The sequence below is a fragment of the Cavia porcellus genome, unplaced genomic scaffold (genome assembly GCF_034190915.1).
Source record: "Cavia porcellus strain 051 isolate PalLab524CR breed Dunkin Hartley unplaced genomic scaffold, mCavPor4.1 scaffold_25, whole genome shotgun sequence".
Taxonomy (NCBI): Eukaryota; Metazoa; Chordata; class Mammalia; order Rodentia; family Caviidae; genus Cavia; species Cavia porcellus.
The window spans coordinates 48,118,623-48,139,139 of record NW_026947508.1 but is presented as its reverse complement, the minus strand read 5'-3'; the positions used below and the strand labels follow the sequence as shown (position 1 = coordinate 48,139,139).

Here is a 20,517-nt window from a genome sequence, read left to right as displayed (position 1 = left end):
TTCCACAGGACAGACCCCATTGGTAACAGCCCCGTAGTGAAAAGGTGATTCTCCAGATGAGTGTGGAGCAGCCCATGACTGGCAGGTCTTGCTGGGCTTGTAGGCCTGGTGTGGTGGCCCCACTCCCATCTGCTGATTCCTGCCCACCTAAGGGTCCACACACAGTTCTCGGCCTCCTGAGCTACCACCACGTCCCATCTGCCCAGGCTTCTGCCCACATAGCTTCTTTAGGGACCTCAAGCACTGAACTCTGCCCTGGTTCCTGCTAGTCTAGCAGTGCTCAGCAGCACTCGTATCCTGCCCACCCCAGGCAGACCCAGCTCAGCGCCCGGCAGGAAGTACTCACAGACACACCAGCTGCAAGGGTAGGGATAATGCTTTTATATTAGTTTTTCTATAACAAGAAAAGTCAGCTTTGAGATTTTTATCATTCTTTTCTTAAAAAAAAAAAAAAAAACTAAAAACTAAAAACAAAAAAAGGCACCCAGAACTTCCCTGCAGACCCAAAGTATTGAGCGTCTTGTGCTATAGCCTGGCCCTTCCGGCCTGGTCCTCCAGCTTCACAGCCTCGGCTCCTCTGTGCCAGGCACCCAGCAGCAGCCCGGAGGCCTCTCACTCACTTCCATGAGGACTGTCCTTCCAAAGTGCCAGTGGCTTGCCAGGGCACAGCAGGGAGGGACACTCAGCAGAGTGACTGCCCCAGCACCTGGTGGGGCAGAAATCCAGGAGGTTCCTGTCCCCAGAGGAGGGAAAGGAATGAAAGCCATCTTTCGGGAGTTCCAGACAGCAGAAAGCAGCTGGCTACAGGCAGAAAAATAATCCTGTGTCTTCTCCAGGTAGTGGATGGACAGAGGACCAGGCAAATGGTGAGCAGTATGGGCCACGTCTGGCTAGGGGCGAGAACTGCTGGTGGCACTGGTGTGTGTGCGTGCTACATGTGCCATGGAAGGACAGGCCTGCCTGAGTCTGTGTGACTCAGATGGCAGGCATGGCTGCAATGATAGGTCTCAGCTGGAGAGTGTATCCATTGGAGGGTGATGGCAGCTGGCTGTGTGTGCACCTGAGCTGGGTGTGTAGGAATGTGACATGGTGTCTGCATGTGTCTGGCCAAGGGACACATTGTAGGACAGGCGTGGACCCAAGATGCGTTCAGCCTGTGGCAGGCGGGGTGGTCCGTGGTTTTGGTGCTGGGTGCATCCGTGTGAGTGTGCAGATGAGGGCTCACAGGACAATGCACGTGCTGCAGAAAGGAGTCCATGGTTCATCATCCTGTGGAACATGTAGGAGAGTCAGGGGCCCACCGGGGCAATGGACCACCCATGCCGCCTGGGGACAGGGGCCAGAGGCTCCCACTTGAGATGCTGGGAAGGCCAGGCTGCTTTAAGTGGAGAGGGGAGCTGCCTCGGGAGCCTGGTGCCCAGGAGGGGTGCCCATGCCAACATGGGAAGGATGGCCTTAGGGTCTCTCTGGCCACTCCCTGGGCCCTCACAACAAACCTTACGTTAGCCGGTGTGCTCCAGGGGAGCAGATTGTCTCCCACCTCAGGACTCCAGTCCCCTTATGAGGACCATGCAGATCTTAGTGGGGCTGTGTTTTGTTTTGTTTTGTCTTGTTTTCTTTGATATAGGGTCTCATTAGATAGTTCAGGTTAGCCTTGAACACACTATAAGCCCAGGCTGGCTTCAAACTCACGATGAGCCTCCTGCCTCAGCCCCCTGAGTGCTCAGATTACAGGTATGTGTCACCATGCCTGATCCATGGAATCCTTAGTGAATGGCAGTCACCCTGTAGGTGACCCCTGGCTCAGTGTGAGGGTGGTGCCTCCTGAGAAGGGGCTCGACCTCATAATCCACTCCCAGAACAGAACAAGGGGACTCCATAATACTCCTCTGGGCCTGACCTCAACACTCAGATAACTCTGTCATGCATGCTGCCATCAGCATGGATGTCCCTCCCTTGCTGTCACCCACTCACAGAGCTGCTAACGTATATCCATAGGCTGTAGTTACCTCTCTGCCCAGGCCCTATTTCAATCAACCTCCTCATGGTGCCCTGGTGGCCCCTCTCACAGCCATACCCTTGCCCTGCGACCTCTGGCACAGCTCACTGCCAAGTCTTAGCTCACCTCGGATGACACCTGTGGCCCCCTCTCTTCCTGGCCACAGTGTGTCCAGGCCCCACCATCCCCTCCCCATGCCTCCATCCCCACCCAGCCCGGCCCTCCACTCTCCTCTTCTCAATGGAGTTGACTTCCTTGCTCCTTTTCCTCCTTATCTAGTACCTCTCTTGGTCCCACACCCCAGCCATGATAGATTTCCTGACCCATCTCCTCCCCACGCCATGGCCTGCTAAGCACCTCCTACTGCGCAGGGGAAACCTGACGTCAGAAGGCTGACGTGACTTCAGATCCAGCCACCAAGTCACTAAGCTGCCTGTGACTGCAGCCACTGGGCCCTCCAGCCTTCCTACCGTGGAGAGCATGGCCTCCTACGGTTCCCACAGCCGCCTCGCCCAACCCAAGTCAGAGTGCACCGGCTCCATCCCTGCAGGAAGCATCAAGCAGCAATCAGAGAAGCCTCCCCGCTTCTGCCCCCTCGCCCCTCCTCTTCACTGCTGACCTCTCCAGAAAAGGCATCTACTCCCTTCCAGCCACTCTCATCTTGCCCTTCTCCCCATGAAGACACAGATGACAGCACGTGGATAAATGCAGTGGGCCCTGGGTAGTACAGACACTGCTGAATCCCTGCTTCTGGAAAGCTTATGCATAAACACACCATGCACGCACGCACATGTGTGCCCACCTGTGAAGGCCTGTGTGTGCATGGTATGCTTACAAGCAGGCATACCATAGGTGGTGCCTGTGCATTGTGTGTGTGTACAGTGTGTGTTCTGTAGGTGTGTGCTTTGTGACAGTATGTGCATACTTAGACAAGTGTGTTGGTGCATGCACTTGTGCACAGCGCCTATGTTACAGGAAGGTGCAAAGCCCTGTCTCCCAGCCCCACCCCTGCTGTCCTGAGTGCCCCAGCTCAGTCTCCTCTGCAGGGCCCGCCCTCCTCACCGTGAGCGATGCTGAGCAGCTTCAGCACCTGTCTCAAGGCTGACAGTGCCTGGCTCACCAGTGCCAGCACAGACATCCTGCCTGAGAACTCGACCCATGGGCCCAACCCATCTGCTCCTGTATCACCCTGGATGACACTGCCCTGGCACAACCAGTCTCTAGGGTTTCTGTTCTATTTCAACCCCTCACCCAGGCCCAGGCACCTCCCATATGCAAACCCAACACAGGAGACTGAAAATGAAGGGATAAAGAGGGGAAGGTGAAGAGTGGACAGAAGGACCCAAGAACGGGTCAGGGGCAAGACAGTGGCAAAGAGCAGTGCACAGCACCCCCACATAGGCCACCTACCTCGGTCAGATCTGTCACTATCTCATTTCCTCTTCCTCGTCCTCTTCCTCTTCTTCCTCCTCCTCTTCTTTCTCCAAGCGGCCGCGGTCCTTGGAAGTATCACCAAACTCAATGGTGCCTTCAATGTCCAAGACCTGCAGGTGCTTCAGCCTCCGGAAGGCACTTTCCACCACAGAGCCCACGGCCAGCTTGTTAAACCTGGGCAGCCATCCAAACCAGGGTCAGTGCAGGCGCCCAGGCTCAGGGTCCCGTGCCTATCCATCTCAGAGGGCCATTGGAGGCAGGCAGCCCTCTGGGGTGACACAGCGAGATGAAAAGGTGGGGTTCAGAAGTGTGGTGCAAGGTGGGAAGTGTAAGTTTCTCAGGATAGAAACAGCAGCTTGGGAGCAGGCGCGGGCTCTGGGCTGGTCATCTATAAAGTGAAAGGAAGTCTCGCTCTGCGCACATTCTCACTGAGAATTTTAGGACTGGCAGACATGGGAGCCTCCTTCCTGCCTCCTCTGAGGTTCTAACTCCAAGGTCTTAGGTGGCACCCAGACAGGGCCACAGCTGAGCTGGGCAAGGGATATGCTCAGGGAGGGCTAGCAGGGGCCATGGCTCTGATGTCAAGCCGGCCAGAGCACATGTCACACTACCCTATGTTCCCAAGCACTGGCCTTCAGCTTGTCATTATGTTTGCTAACTTGGTGGGTACAGGGAGCATTGAAAAGAACCATGCTGCTCTGATGGGAGGGCCAGGATCCCCTGGGGCTGGGTCTCTAAATCATTTCAGCCCCCCCCCCCCGATCTCTCCCACTCTCAGACCATGCTCTTCGGGCCTTAGTTCTTCTCGCTGTAAATGAGGAAGATGCTCTCTGAGGTTCCTTCCTGCCACATATGCATCAATAATACCCCAAATGTACTGCTTCTTAAAGTTGCAGAGGCTTCTTTACAAATCTACAAACATCAGGCCTGGCCAGGGCTGTCCCCACCTTTGAAGGCTGAGACAGCAGAAACTGGCATGTTCGGATTGATGCATAGCCCACAGCCAGGCGGTAATGAAGCCAGGCTACCTGCACTGACCCCAGGCTGTTCCTGTAGCCTTGAGTGTCCCACTGGAGTTGGGCAGGCTCTTCGGGGGTGCACGAAGGCCCATGAGGGGCTTCCTACCTGAGAAAGATTCCCTTGAGATTGGGTGTGGAGTCGAAGGCATTGGCAGGCACGGTGCTGATCTTGTTGTTCTGCAGGTACAAGTATTCAAGCGATGCAGGGAGCCCTTCAGGGATCTCCGTGAGCTGGTTCCCAGCGATGTCCAGTAGCTGCAGAAGGGACCAGGTGACTCAGGGGCTTCCACTTGAGCAAAGCATTCAACAGCTTACAAAACTCTCCCCAAGACCCCAGCCTATCTAGATCAAATAACCCTGCTGAGGAGAGGAGTCTAAATGATCCTCATTTTCTACATGGAGAAACAGAAGCTCAGGGAGGCTAAGTGTACAGGTCACACAGCCTCTACGAGGCCGGAACCTGGTGTACCTGAATCCAAAATTTATTAGGATTCATACGGGTCCTTCCCAGCCCCTTGTGCCTTTGCACATAAAGTCAGGGTGTCTGAACACACCCATCACTCCCATCAGACAAGGACCTAGTACAGTCAGAGACTGGGGATCCTCCAGCTTTTGAATCTTGTCCCATTGACAAGGGTGGGGGAGGCAAGAGATGTGTGGAGGGAGGAAGGACTGGTCAATGATAGACCTTAAGGCCCACATCTGCTGGGGTCAGAATTGAAGATACAAAGCCAGTAGTGACCCTGGCACAATGACCAGGCCCACAGTGGTCAGCTCAGAGTCACCGTGCACCTGGCACCCAGGAACCAGCAACCAGGGAGTGCATTGGGCTCCATAGGAGCAAAACACACCTGCAGAATGACCAGGCAGACACAGTCCTGCAGCCCCTAAGCTCCCTCTGGCAGAAGTCAGGGTCAGGAAGCTGGAGCACAGAAGCTGGATAGCTGGGCAAGATGGTCCAGGACTGAAGGGGAGCATGGCTTCATGGACTTTAGGGGGCCTCTCTGTAACCTCCCCTAACTTAGGCTTCCTGGTGTCCCCTGCATCCCACAGCACTTCCTCTTGCATCCCAAATGTCCCTGGATGTAGGGGACACGGGTTCCACTGAGACAGGCTTCCACCTCAGAAAGCCAGACTGACAAGGACAAGTAGGTGAACCAGCTGTGACGCAGCACACGGCGGCTCCAAGGCATCAGGAACAGCTGCTTGTGAACAAAGCCGCAGTAGAGGAAGGGTCCCCATCCTGAGAGTGCTGTGGCAGGAGGATAAGGAATCAGAGCAGGAGCATGAGAGCACATGAAGCTGCCAAGATTGTCTGGATGGCATGCAGATTACAAGTTCTTGGGAAGCTGGGGTCCAGGCAAGAAATGGGTGGCTTGATCTGGGGTGTGGGCGGCAGGCTGGAGAGCAGGCAGACTAAGAGGTGTGGGGGCAGCACAGTGGGGCAGGTTCTGGGGAGCCACGGAGGCGGGTGGCAGTGAACAGGCAGCTCCCAGGTTTCCCTCGATGCCTCCCTGTCCCTTCAGTGAGCAGGAAAATGCAGCAGGAGGAACAGCTGTGGACTGCAGATGGCTCTCCTTGAATGCAGAGCCATTACCTCCCCTCCCATTACCTAAACCTGGCCCTGTCTCCATGTGCTGATATGTGCAGAGCTGGCTGAGCCATTTCCTTTTCTCTTCAATTGGCTGTAAGCAGTGTAAATAGGCCAGCTGAGGGGCTGGTGTGTGATCTTAGAAGCCAGATGACAGCTGACAGTCATTATTCCCCTGCCTCAGTGTCTTCCTGAATGGTTGAGCCCAGTGGAATGCAGAGCCAACCCTCTAGGGCTGTCAACTGGGTTCAATATTCTTGTCTTGAGGGCAGAAAAGGTTGGCACATCAGAATCATGCTACCTCAACTGCATTATGCAGTTTGGTCTTTCTGCTCATCCTTCTCTCTGCATATTGCAGAGGTGCTTTCTGGCCTCCTAGCTAGCCCAGCCCACAGTGCTCATGTAATTCCCACCGTTCTCCCAGTTACTCATCCTCTAGCCACTCCCTTTCTCACAAACTGGTAAAATCCATGCCAGGCCCTGGGTCGAGGCCCCTGTTCTATGAATTCTCATCTGGACTGACTCAGGACCTCTTGGCTGCCCACAACTACAAACATGTCTTAGTGTCTTTATTCTTGCAGCAGGGTGCACTGAAGGTTGTGTGTTGGAATGAACTCGCCAGAATTCTGCAATGTCTCCATGGGATTACAAATACGAACTTCCTGGACCACAATGAGGATGGGAAAAGAGCCTCTTTAGTGGAGAACATGAGAGGCTCTGGGCCCTCAAGAACTGGCTCCTGAGGATTAGCCCAGAGGTGGCCCAGGAAGCTGGATCCTGTCTTGGCAAGGCCATCTGGATGAGGAGAGACCCAGCTAATTTGCAGGACCAGCTGCCTCGCCCGCTGCATCCCATATCCCACCAGACATCCTAGTGCTGACAGTACTTCGGTGGCATCGGGTGGCTCTTCCTGTCATCCTTTCACATGCAGTGGCCGTGAGCTTGTCACGGACAGCCACAGACACAGTGGACTGGCATGTCTGTCCTCACTGAGGGGCAGACAGCACCACTGAGATGACTGAGTCTGGAGCAATGAAGCTGGCGAAGAAGAGTGGCAGAGGAAGACTGTCCAAGGAGACAGTGCGGAGCGACCCTCAGAAAAAGAGCGGAGAAAGCCTGAGGATGCCTGGGGCAGAAGGGACAGCGACACGGAGGCCCTGAGCCTGTGCTGTGAAGGGTGGCTCTGGCCAGGCAGCGGAAGGGCCGTGGCAGGCCAGGAGCAGGACTTCTGCCCTCCATCCCAGTTCTCCAAGGACTCCCCTCTAACCATGCTCACTGGGGCTGGGTGTGTGTCACTGGTTACCTGGAGCCTTGACTCATGCCCAGACAACTCTGCCTGACTCTGACCACATGGTCGCAGCAGGCACCACTCCTGAACAGCTTCAGAATGCCTTGGACAGACCCCTACCAAACCCTCAGCCCTCTGAAGACTGGTGAGGCCACAGCTCATCTCCAAACCTCTACCCCAGGCTCAGCCTCCTGCAAGCACCTGTCCCTGCCCGTGGGTAAACCTCACTTGCTCATGCCCCACCCCCAAAGTGCCCTCCAGTCTTCCTGAACCATGGGCCACCATCTGCAGCTATGACCTACCTCCACACCCTCTCAGTGTGCATCTGCCTGTGCAGTCAGACACTCCGGAGCCCTTCCTCCATTCATATGTCCGCAGGGGTCTGGGCTCACACTAGCCACATGAGCCCAGTCTGGCTGTCCCAAAGGAACCTCCTCTACGCCTAGCCTTCACGGGGTCCCAGCAGATGAGTGGCTCAGGGAAGCCACACCAGTAGCATCCTTTACCTGCAGGTGGGCGAGGTCTGCCCAAGCGCGGGGGCCCAGGGCGCGACTGCGCAGGTGGTTGCTGGTGAGGTAGAGCTCTCGCAGCTGGGCCATGCCCGCCAGTGCCCCTCGCGCTAGGGCTGCCAGCTCGTTGCGCTTGACCTTCAGCACGTGCACGTTGCGGGGCAGTCCCGGGGGCAGCGTGTGCAGGCGGTTGCCGGACAGGTCTAGTGAGCGCAGGAGGCGCAGCTTGCGGAAGGCGTCACGGTGCACCTGCGGGCGGGTGATGCGGTTGTAGCTGAGGTTGAGCTCCTCTAGGAAGTAGGTGGTGGCAAAGTCCTCGCGGCCGATGCCCGTGATCTGGTTGTGCAGGATCATGAGGGTGCGCACACGGCGGGGCAGGCCCCTGGGCACGCGCTCGAGCGCGTTGTTGTACAGGTGCACCGTGTGCAGCCGCTTGAGGCCCTGGAAGGCCAGCGGGTGGATGCCATCGGCCCGCAGCTGGTTGCTATGCAGCAGCAGGTACTCGAGGCTGCGGATGGGGGTCAGCACGTCGGCGTCCACCCTCCGGATGGCGTTCTTCTCCAGATGCAGCAGGACCAGACTCCGCGGCAGCCCCACCGGGACCCGCGACAGGTTGTTGCTGGACAGATCCAGGTACTCCAGGCTGGAGAGCTTCCTGGGAGTGGGAGCAGGATGGGGAATTAGATTAGGACATGGGCAGAGCCCACATTTGCCATTCCCACCATAATTCCCGAGGGAACCCACAGAGACTCCCTTGAGATCACCAAGCTGTCACTCCTCCCTTGGGGCCTCCCACAGCCTCCCTCTGGGTTGACTCAAGGACATGCAACGTGGCCAAAATATATGGGGAATTTTCAATGATAAAAATTTTCTTACGGTGAAAAAATACTTGGCCATCGACCATCCCCAGCACACTTATCCCATATCATTCTTGCCACTTTTGGAAGCAGTCTAGAGTCCCCTTTTCTGTGTCGTTAAGAGATGTGATCAAAAACTACAATGAATGCTGCTGCCAGCTGCCATCCGACAGAAAGGCAGCTCACGAAACCACCACAGTGAGACCTCGTCTATCCATGAGGTCTGGCACCATGTGACTTCTGGTCTCTCCCCAAAGTCAAAATGACCACAAAAGGCAAACATTTTGAATTGGTCCAGGATTTGAGGCAGCCAACAGCACAATGAAAGACACTCAGGAAGAAGGATGCTGAGAACTGCTTTTGAAAATGGCAAGAATGGCGGGATAAATGGGTTTGAAGCGAGGAGGGAATGTTGAGAATTAATGGCAATGTATCTTATGCTGTGGTAGATGTTTAAAATTTAAACATTAGCCAGTTTTCAAGCATACTTTATGCATTAGTGCAGGAAGGATTTTGCATCATTTCTGACTTGTGGGGATTTATCTGAAGACCATCACTGAACATTAGCCTTTTGTGGCTATGTTGGGCCCCTAAACTGAAAACATATTTGCCCTCAGCAAGAATACTTGAATTTGCCGGCAGCACTTGACTCCCTGCCATCTCAGTAGCCACTTATTCTTGGAGACAGAAATGTCAACAGAAGCATGAGCCTCAAAATCTTCCAAGGAGCGTGGCCAGGGGAGATGGGAGGTATGTGTGACCATGGCTGGCTGGGGAGGCCCTGGGAGGAGCCTGCTGAGTGCCAGGGTGAGGCCTGCCGGGGCTGTGGGGAGGTGGGGACCCACCCACCAGAAGGTTTCATTGTCCAGGCCCTCATCAGTTAGGTAGTTGTTCTGCAGGTACAGCTCGCGCAGGTTGCTCAGCTCGCTGAAGGCCCCAGGTGGGATCTTCTCCAGCTTATTATTCTAGGAGTGGAAAAGCAGGGAGCAGAGTGTGAGGGAGAGGCAGAGGCAAGCCCAGGGCCTCGGGGTGAGGTACAGAGAGGAGCCTGAGGAACCCCTGGAAAGGGACTCAGACCTAGAGCCTGGTGCCCAGTCTCCAGCCCGTGTCCCCACAGTGGGCTTGGGATGTGGCACACGCCACAGCCTCGCAGCCTCCCATGGCAACACTGTGCCTGTGTGGGCTGGCTGCCTCTCCCTGCAGCGGGGTCACTCTGCTGTCTCTGCTGCGTCTCTCCCCACCTTGAGGTGCAGCTTGTACAGGGCGGGAGGCAGGTGCTTGGGCACGTGGCGCAGGAAGTTGCTGGACAGGATGAGGATCTCAACGTTGCCGGAGCCGTTGAACATGTTGTCTGGCAGCCCAGCATCTGCCAGCTTGTTGTTGTGCAGATACACAGACCTGCATTTAAGGCACAGGTTCTCATCCACCTCAGCTCCCCCAGCCCCTAGGCCAGCTTCTAGGAAGCCCTAAATCTTTGATCAGGCTGAGACTGGGGCCCAGGACTCTCTCCTGCCATCTTAACCCAAGGGTGCAGAGTTAAAGAGCCTCCGACTCCATTTCCACAGCCAGAGGCCAGCGACCAGGTCAGTCCCTCTACCAGCCAGTGGCAGAGGAAGGAGTTCCTGACCCCCAGCCCAGCCTCCTCCTCACCAGGCCCAGGGAAGGGCACCACTGAAGGGCACGCTGCAGGCCCAGCCCCAGCCCGTCCCACACAAAATGCTCGCCATTCTTTCCTCCTGGACTGAGTCCTCTCACATCTAGTCTCAAGCTCCTCCTGAGCCCAGGTGCCTCTCCACCAGAGCCCCAGACCTTGTTGCCCCCTGCACAGCGAACCCTGCCTGGCAGCTTGTCTGTGCTCCCACAAGAGGGGCGGCTCTACCTCATCCCCTTACCCTCCCCCACCAAGCCCAGGACCATCCTTCTGACCTCAGATTTGGCTTCTGACCAAAGGTGAGCCCATAAATCTTGGTGAGATAATTGGCAGCAAAATCCACACTGATCAGGGCATTTGGCAGGAATCGGGGTGCCAAGGTCAGCTGGAAAGGGAAGAGTCAGGCGTGAAGATCAATGAAGGACAGAGGCCAGCTCTGAAGTCCCCTGCTAGCTGCTCCTCTGCACCCCTTTACTTCTTTCTTTCTGGTAACCAGACCATCTTTCTAAAGTGGAAACCTGTCCCACTTCCTGACAGCAAAACCATCTCCAGCTCCCCCAGCCCTTAGCTTAGCCGAAGAGGCGCTCCACACCTGCTTCCCCCCACCAGGCACATCCTGGAGTGGGGTACACAGTAGAGGGGGAGAAGCAGGGCATGATTTAAAGGCCTTTCTGGCTCCTCTGAGGAGAAAGGGGGAGAAAACGAGGCAGAAGGGTACTAGGTGGTAGGTGGTGGACCTGTGCCTGTGGGCAGCGGAGGGGTGGACATGGTGAGGGAGACTCGGGGGCTGGGAGACTCCTGATCTGTGGCTCACACAAGCGGCGCTATGGGTGGTGGAGGTGCCCTTCACAAAGATGGGGAGCTGGCGGCTTGGGGGCTGCAATCAGTAACGTCCCTTTCACAGATACCTAGAGGAGATATCGAGAAGGCAGGTAGATCTTTGCCTCTTAAGCCCTCTGGGCAGGGTAGAGGCTGCCTGGGACATGGCTTGGTGCTCACGGCTCTGAGTCTGGTGGGCGCTTCAGGAACATTCAGAGATGAGGCTGGGATGGGGATTTGGGACATACGAAATATTTGGAGCTTAGGTGCTTTTATCCTACAGGGTTACAGGGCTGGGTTACAGGGCAGAAGTCCATGACTGCTTCCCATCTCCCAGGGTCATCTCTGAGCAGCACCCAGCACCTGACAGACCAGAAACAGCTGGCAGAAGAGCACAGAATTCTGGGGAAGACCGAACTGGAGGACAGGCCAGCACGCTCTACCTTCTGCAGCCCTCACCTTGTTATTGGCCAGGTACAGGTAATTGAGGTTGGTCAGGTGCTCAAACGCCTCCTCGGGGAGCCCTTCAAAGGACAGGCCAGAGCCCTGGATGAAGAAGACGCTACAGGGGAGCACAAGAGCCACCCCACCCCCACCCCAGGCCACTTGCCAGAGGAGCAGGCAGGGCAGCTTGAACCCCTTCCCAGCTGGTCCAGATGGCCCCGTCCAGCTCTGTGTTCCTTCTCCTTGCTCACGTGGTCCCATGCAGGCGCGAGTGGTTAAATGTCTGCTGAGGGACCGAGCCACCCCGCCTGACCCTTCCGCCTGGAAGGAGTGCTCTCCTGAGGGCTGCTGCGGGGTCAGAGCTCCCCTCCACCCTAGGCCCATCCACTGGCGGGTGGAGCTGAGCTGGGTTCCCCACCACCTGGCTCTGCCCTGGTGCTCTGGAAAGATGTCACAGGATGGCCCCTCTTCAGAGATGAGGCACCTCTGACACTTAGTTCCGGGCTTCTAGACCCCAGATGCTGGAAGCCAGCCAAGTTTCTAAGGAGCAGGGACAGTTACATAAACCAAGCAGCCTCCCTGCATTGGCTACCCTGCTGCAGGGTGTAAAATGACAGCCAATGAGAGCTTTCCCAACACCAGGGATGCCAGGAGTGAACTGCTTAGCAAAACCAGGCTGGTTATCAGGCTGGGGATGAGTTCAGCTGTGCGTGTAAAGCTACTAAGAAAAAAGGGACTGGATTGAATTAGCATGACAGTGGCTGTATAACCGCATAAACTTACTAGAACTCATCAAATGCTAATGTAAGTTACACCTCAATAAAACTTTTATTCTAAAAAAAAAAATGGAAAATAATATACCGAAATGTCATTAGTGACTAATTCAAAGTGGCGACACTGTGAGTTTTTTTCTTTCCATTTTATTTTCCCAATTTTCTAGCTTAATTGTATACTATTTTTGCCATCAGAAAAAATTTTAAGTTTGAGGCCTCCAGCTGTCTGATTCTAAAGGCCCCTGTGACCTGAACCCTCTATAGTAAAGTCTGGGGCCTTGGAGAACCCCTGCTGGGTGTAGAGCCAGTCCTCCTGCAGCCCCTGGCCAGCCAGCTCGGGCCTGCTCTGCCCACAGCCAGGATCTACAGAGCCAAGGGTCCCCCGCATGCCTGGCACCATTCAGTCTACCTGGTATCCCCTATCTCTGGTGACCCCTCACCTCGAGAGGTCAGGCGGTTGTTCTGGAGGTTCAGAGTCTCTAGCCACTGCAGCCGAGAGAGTTCCTCAGGGTAGATCTTCTCTAGCTGGTTGTTCTAGAGCAACGAGGAAGCAGCATCAGCAGGAGGTGGGAGGGGTACAGCTGTCCTCAGCACCTGGCCTAGGGACTTATCGCTGGCTTGGGTACCTGCCTCGGGGATTCTGCTCCATAAGAATCAGACCCTGGATACTGGGCACACAGCAGTGGCCCATAGACCTGAGTCCTGTCTTCAAGGAGCCTACACATGACACCCATGGACTGGAAGCACCTGATGGGCAGGGTGTGTCCAAGTCCTCCCTGCATCCCCAGCACCTCACATAGGAGTGTGGGCATAGGACAGGTGTCCAAGGGTTCGGCTGCTGTATAAATATGTGGGCCAATGAACTTCATCATTGCTATCCTCGACTTGTCCCTTCCTGTTATAGGTCAACCCAGCCCAGGCTCCCAGCCAGTGCTGTGTGACCTTTGGAGGGTCACTGGACTTGATCTTCTCTGGAAGGGTAAGGCAGGCCTTCTCCCTCCCTGAGGACCCTGAGGATTGCCCAGAGCTTCCCTGGATGTTCCATAGTCCACCCAGTCTGGGAGGCCAGGCCCACTGCTTGAAGGGAGGGTTCTCTGTGCTTGAAGTCCCCAAGCACTTGAGCCAGTCAGTTAGCTTTGTTTTCCTGGCTCTGTACCCTACTGTACATCCAGAAAGAGGGTCAGCTATCAGCAGGCCTATCAATGTCCATCATTAGACTGAGCCTGGCCCCTCTTGGTGAATAAGCAGACTATGTTGTCTCAGTGCTCTGTGCCCAGATTTCAAACAGGACTCCTCAGATTAAACCTGCTCAACACCCTGACATGGGGATGAAAGGGCACAAGTCCTGGAGGCTCCGGTGAACAGGGAGGGTTCTGGGAAGCAGCCTCGAGTGCAGGGAGCAGCCCCTGGTGACCGCTGGCGCAACATCAGCCTCACCTGCAGGGACAGGTGATTGGTGTGCTCAGGTAGGTCCCCTGGGAACTCACGCAGGTCAATGCCGCCACAGTCCACGACCCCCTCCTGGGAGCAGGCGCAGTCCCGGGGGCAGTTGATGGTGGCAGGGCTGGGCCTTGGCACCTCAGGGCTCAGGACCAGGACAGGCTCCTCCTCCACAAACTCGTTCTCCTCAGGGCTTGGGCTGTGGGTGCCACTTTGTCCAAACTCCAAGGGCCTCACAGCGATCACAGGTCCCAGGTACAGCTGTGGTGGCAGCAACAGGAGCAGCAGCAGTGCCCTGCTCCGGGCCATGGTGCCTGCAGGAGGGTCCAGTCAGGTCTCCCTGGCACCAGGGCCAACTTACCTTTTAGGAACATTGGGCACATGGCTAGGACCTTCAAAAGTCATGACCGGGCCTGCAGGGCACAGGCAGCACACACTCGGGACCCAACCTTGGTACTCTGCTGGCCTGCTGACTTGTGTATACCCTGCACCCCCAGCAAGACTGCCTTCTGGAGGGTGGGGTGAAACCTACTCTTTAGGTAGGTCTGCAGAACCTTCCACAGTACTTTCCAGGCTGGGTCTCATTTCACAGAATGGGGAAGCCACGGCAGGACTTGGACATGGCTGAGCTCCTGCGGCCTAGTACAGGTAGTGAAGGGAATCCTTGTCTCTCCCCTGGTACCCACAGACCAGGCAGGGTCAGCACCAGCAGGTGTGTCCCAGCACTTCAGCTTGCTACTGTGGGATCCACAGACTGTCAACTGCACTCTCCAGCCACTCCCTTTGCAGGACAGTGGGTGTCCCCTCCATGCCTTGGCACAGGCTGCTCCTTCTGCTCTTCTGCTCTCACACGCAATCCACAGCATCTTTTCTGGGAACCATCTCCAGGGCTACGACACAGGGAAGGTTCTGAGATGGCTCAGGGCTCAGTGTCATTTGGACTGTGAATGCTCAGGGGTGTCATTCATACTCAGGGCTGTGAGCATTTTGGGTGTTTGGGCATAGGCCAAACCTAGCAGAGGAGGCCCCCCTGACCTCTCACATCCCATTCCTGGTGTCCACATGCTCAGCCACTCCTAATGTGTTCACATGACAGCTGCCATCTGAAGAAGGCCACTCCCCAGCATGGTCCCCAGCTACAGCAGGAGGAAGATGTTGCCTAAGGAAGATGCTGGGGAGACACTGTCCCAGCAGTCCCACAGGCCTAGGCGTGGCTCAGGGTTGGGGCTGAGTTCTTCTTCCAGAGACTTAGATAACATTTCTGGGACATGGTGAGTTGTCACTCTGAGCCCTATAGCCCAGCTTGCATCCCATCTCTACCACGTGGCAACTCTGACCCCACTGAGCCTCAGCCTCCCCGTCTGCATGCAGATACCCTATCTAAACACATATTCCTATGAGCAGTCCCAGAACACAAGCCCAGAAGATTCCAGTAATAGGAGGTCGGGGTGGGGGTCAGTGTGCCGCTCAGGCAAGAGCTGTGAACTCTAGGAAGCACACGAGGCTGGCTGGTGGCATGTGAGGGCAGCACAGGGTAACAGCAGACACAGCAGACACAGCTCAGGCCATGCAAGGCCAGAGAGTGTCAGCCTTGTCTCAGGGAATAGGCAGGCCTGAGGAGTGTGAGTGTAACAGGCAGGCATGCAGGGGTGGCCTGCAAGGCTGTACAATGCACAGGTGAGAAATAATGAGCTTGCCTGGGGCAGAGAGGTGCTGGGCTGTAGGGATGAAGAGGTGGGACTCGACTCGAGGGAATGGTGGCCCCAAGGACTCCTCCCTGTCCCCCAGCCTTCTCAGACATGATAGCTCTCCTATGGGATTTGCTGTGACTCTGGCCATGCCACTGCGCCACCTGAGTCTCAATTTACCCTTTTGCTCTTATAAGACTGTCGAGCAAGATAAGCTTCCAGGATCCTCCCACGTGTCCAGACATGTGGGAAGTGTGTGGGGAAATCAGCAGGGAAGCAGGCTCTGGTCTCCGGGAGCTACCGAGTGAGCGTGACTCAAATCCTTGGAACACTGGGACAGCTTCCTCTGCCTCAGACAGAGAGCTGAGTTCCAATGCTGACTGCTGTTTAAGCCTGGAAGAATGGAGTTGCTCCCTCTCCTGGAGCCTCTGTTCACTAGTTAGCCACTACTCACAAGGGTTAAATGAAAAGATGGATCCAGCCCATACTCAGGGCTACCCTTACTGAGAAAGTAACCAGGACCCCAACGGGGAATTAAGGCAGGAGGAAGGGAAAACTCAAATTAGGGGGCAGACCTGCAGCTCCCGGCACCACTTTCCTCCTCCTCTCGAGTTCAAGAAAAATTCACTGATGCCCACCCTGAGCGGGTCACACACTGCTATATACTGATGATGCCAATAGAAATCCCAGGATTAAAGGTCTGTCTTCCAGTTTGTAGGTTCGGAATGTGAACACAGAGCCTCCCACCCCAGCTGCCTGTCCCTCCTTAGGCACCCCAGCTCTGGGGAGCCTTGCCTTCTCCTTCAGCAGGAGTGTGGTGCTCCTTGGCACCCACTGTGGACGCCCCACCCCCACGCGTCCTTCGAGCTCAGGGAGCCTCCCTTACCTCTTAGGCATGCAGCTAAGGGAGCACTCCGGATGTTTGCTGAATGAATGAGTGACTTTGTGAAAGCAAGGGCTGGAAAAGGTCTGCACTAGTATCTGATCCCAGATCTGTCTTCTGCCCAGAGCCTTGAGTTGGTCTTGAAGGCTGTGTAGACCTCCAAGTCGAAGGGGAGGAAAGGTATGCCAGGCAGCTGGAGGGCGGCCAGCAGAGGCCCCAGGGTGGACGGGGAGGAGGGCAAGAGGAGGTGTGTTTACTGAGGGAAAACAGGGAAGGGAGGTTACAGCCAGAAGCACAGTTTGCTAAAGGCACTGACCACCGTGCAGAGGTGTTGGTGCTGGTGACAGCAGCCATCAAGGGTTCTGAGCAGGTGTACATGCCCTGGCCCGAAGGCCTAACAGTGCCACCATTAGCTACACCACCCAGGATTCAGAGAGCAGAAACAAACCATCCTCTCACTAGAGTGAGTGAAAACAGTCTTGTGAGTCTGATACTTCCACACTCTAGGCTACAAGCAGAGTGGGCTCTGAGTCTAAATAACTGACACAGAGGCCAGAAGCCCCAGAGCAGACACTGGCTGGGGCCCTTCTGCCTGGGAGCACTGGGAGCCCAGGAATCAAGTCCAGCCCTTCCTGACTTCGCAGAGCCAAAGGTTACCGTAGAAGCAGGTTGGAAACAGAGCCGCGCAGGGCTCCCACAGTTCACACCTCCTGAAGCGGGGCAGGCTTCAGCCTCCCCTTCCATGCACGCTCAGGCAGCCAGTGCTCCTTTCTTGGAGGCGGCTGCTCTCCAGAGGCCTCCCGCCCCAGCCCGAGCCCTAGCCCCGACCCAGCCAGCAGCTCTCTTCCACCTGACACAACCAGGTTTTCCAATGCCAGGAGCTCACCGCACCCCACCCCACCCCAAGCCAGGCTGGAGGTGGCCGGGTGGATTGGGCACCTACACCTGGTGCCCACTACTGTAGCAGGAGAAGGCAAACCTGGCTTCCTGCCCTCCCCTCTTCCTCTGTCCAGCTGTTCTGCCTGAAACAGCCACCCAGACAGACAGAGGGACTCCAGGCGGCCAGCTGAGGGCTCTGGCTGAGGGAGCACAGACCTTGTCGGAAGCGGACGGAGTGGAGTGCGCCTCACCTGTCCCGCGCCCTAGGAGAAGTCTCTGACCCTCTCAAGGCCTCAGTCCCCTGTCAAGAAATCGGAGGCTGGACTCCCTGGGAAGTGGCGGGACACTCCAGGCCTGGGCTGTATGCACAGGGGTCCACACCCCTCCCTGGGCCCACCTGCCCCATCTTCGGGCCGCCAGCTCACACTCCTCCTCACTTGTCCCCCACTCTGCTCTGATTCTTCCCAGATGCGCGCGGCGGGGGAGGGGATCCTGGAGGCTGGGGCCGGCCTCCGGCCAGAGAGGAGGGCAGGACCCTGTGCCGGTCCTCCTGGTACCAGGGCGGCCACCCCGGGGGCGCTCTTCCGCCGCGCCCTCGGGGCGGCGTCCGACCGCAGGGCAGCTCCCGGGCCGTCGGAAGGTGGCGGGAAGCGTCGGCGGCCCTCGCCCGCCCGCCCGCCCGGCAGCCCGCGCCCCGTACCTGCTGCGCGGAGCGCCGCGCCGCGCCCCAAAGGCCGAACCCGCCGCGCAGAGTCTCGGCTGCGCTCCGCGGACGCGGGCTCCTGCCATTCAAGTGGAGCCGCGCGCTCGCCGCGGGGCAAGTGGAGCTGTGGGTTCCCGCCTCCCCGCCTCCCCCGCCCGCCCGCCACCCCCGCGTGCATCTGCTGGACGCCGGCCTCCTCCGGACACAGCGCAGGGCTGCTCCCGGGGCCGGGGCGGGGGCTGCACCCTCGGCGCTGGGCTGGGCCGGGCCCCACTTCCCGGGAGGCCGGCCGCCGCAGCGCCCTCCGCCCCGACGGGCTGGGCGCACCACGCCCCACCGAGCCCTGGAGGGCGGCGCGCTGCGAGACCCCCCTGCGGCGGGACGGGACCCCGCTAGGCCCGCACCTGAAGCGGCCCCTCACCCGGGGCCCTCAGCCCGGCTTCGTCCTCCGGGCCGAGCACTCCAAAGTCGGTACCTTCCCTTCCTCTCTCCACCTGGGGGTCCTGGGCCGCGGCGAACGCGGCTGCCAGCCAGGACCCTGCAGGGCCCAGTCCCAGAAAGTCCCCCGCTCCCTACCCGGTCCTCTGCCCGCACCCCCGCTCCCTGGGCCCGCAGCCTGGTGACCCTTGAGGGATGGTGAGCTGGGGTGGGCGTCGGATGAACGGAGATGCCAGTCGCAGAGAGAGGGTAACAGTGAGCCCGCGCGGCACCATATTGCTCCCAGGAGCTGAACTGTTTCCAAGCGAAGGAGCGTTAACTACTAGCAGCTGAAGCAACACCGCTTGGCGCCAGGGGCTTCGCTGGTGCAAGGCGCTGGGGCTGGATTTAGGTGGCACTTGGCACAGCCTCGGTGGAACAAGCCTCTCCCTCATACCTGCCTCTGGCCTGTGGGAAGGACACCCATAACTGCCTCACGTGATTCCTGGAGAGGGGGAATAAATAAACCAAACGTGGGACTTCCTGCTCAGCTAAACTGCCAAGACTCTGCGCGGATGCATGGCTTTCTTAACGAGCCTGACTTTTCACTGGTTGCCTTGCTAGGGCGCCCTGTTGGTAATCATCACGTGCACCCCTGCACTCTTCACAGCTCTGAGAGAGAAGCCTGCAGCTTCCCCCATTTCACAAGGGAAGGGACAGCCTCAGAAAGGGCGAGTGGCTGAGTCAAACAGCTTTGGACTGTTAGAGTGTGTTCTGAACCCCAGCCCACCTTTCTCGACAGCCTCCCCAAGGTGGTAACAGGCAAGTCACCTGAGGAGGCAAGTGTAGAGCCTGGATTTGAACCCATGACTGTGTTTCCATTGCACCCTTAACTAAAGAACTCAGCAAGAGCAGGAAAGGAAATATTTTGCCTTCTTTGGCCCCAAAGCCCAGTCCTCTCTGAGATCAGACTGGAGCATTGGTATGATTCACAGGATTGGACCGGGACCAACACAGCGATGCATCTCATGTCTTCTCCAGAACACTGAGGTTCAAGTTGAACTGAGAGAACAAAAGTCTACTGGCTTAACAGTCAGGAACTAAACTCTTCTAGGATAATGAGAACCAGCACATACCAAATACCCACCAAGTGCCAGGCACTGTCCTAAAATCTTAAATATCCTATTATCCCACCCCCATTTGGAAGGTATGACTGCAAGGGCCAGGCTGTGTAAACGTCCAGGCACAAGGCACACCACAACTCACTCTCCAGAGCCCCCTTGAAATAGGGTCTGCCAGGCCGGTGCCCATACCTGCCTGGTGGGGTCTGATGCTGTAGCTGGTGGAAAAATGAAGACAAAACAGTTTCTTTCAGAAGGGCTGTAAATTTAGGTTTCCTGGACCTACTTGTGCTGCTCCAGCTCCTCCACACTGGCCCCTACTGTCAGGCCCTGTCTGACATTAGTGTGTGGTACCAGGTACAAGCTTTACATGTAGACCAGGGCTTTTATCAGCCGGGTTCAAATGAAAATTAAAAATAGTACCTGCCCATTACAAAAGGACTGCACAGCACCTGACCCGTGGTAAGTACTTAGTAAAAGGCAGTTGTCACAAAACTATCACCCACACCTGGTCAAACATCCAGGCAGCATTCAAGTAGAAATGACAAGTGGCAAGAATGAAACAGGACCCACTGCACTAGCCCAGACAAGTGCCTTCTAATTAGAAACAGAACGCTCACGAGGAGGGAGGAAGACACATGGTAGAGAGAGCAAGGGTTCTCTCAAGGGGGTTTGCTCATAAAAAGAAGGGGGAGGAACAACAAGCTGTTATACTTTCTCATCAGGAGGAGGAAGTAATTCCTTTTATCTTGTACTGAGGGCCCAAGACCCTTCTTATTGAGTCCTAAATACTGATCCATGGCAGTGGCTTGATCAAATCCCCTGGTGGTATTTGGGGTCTGGATTCAATCCGAAAGATCCTGATGAAAGACAAGACTCACCAAGGGGTAAGCAGAGAACGATGGGGAAACCACAAGTCAAGCAGGCACACAGGTCTTCTGGACTCCTGTAACATCTCACCCAAACCCTGCATCACTTTCCTTGCCACACTGGGATCCCTCC

General features: G+C 56.6%; 1 protein-coding gene across 4 annotated transcripts; it reads right to left on the bottom strand.

Annotated features, from left to right (window-relative positions):
- Positions 1–358: 358 nt before the first annotated feature.
- Podn (podocan) lies at positions 359–18,131 on the bottom strand. 4 transcript variants are annotated; one of them, XM_063235201.1, is made up of 11 exons: positions 17,975–18,131; positions 13,822–14,138; positions 12,825–12,918; positions 11,627–11,691; positions 10,624–10,733; positions 9,939–10,095; positions 9,547–9,662; positions 7,838–8,495; positions 4,559–4,707; positions 3,410–3,607; positions 359–1,269 (listed from the first exon to the last, which is right to left on the bottom strand). In XM_063235201.1, the coding sequence occupies exons 2-10, from the start codon at positions 14,131–14,133 to the stop codon at positions 3,427–3,429; spliced, it is 1,842 nt and encodes a 613-aa protein (XP_063091271.1). In that variant the 5' UTR covers positions 14,134–14,138; positions 17,975–18,131; the 3' UTR covers positions 359–1,269; positions 3,410–3,426. The 4 variants fall into 4 exon arrangements, with proteins under 4 accessions (XP_063091271.1, XP_063091272.1, XP_013002138.1 ...); XM_063235202.1 differs by lacking the exon at positions 17,975–18,131 and adding an exon at positions 17,526–17,718; XM_013146684.3 differs by lacking the exon at positions 17,975–18,131 and adding an exon at positions 16,399–17,276.
- Between the last annotated feature and the right edge of the window lie 2,386 nt (positions 18,132–20,517).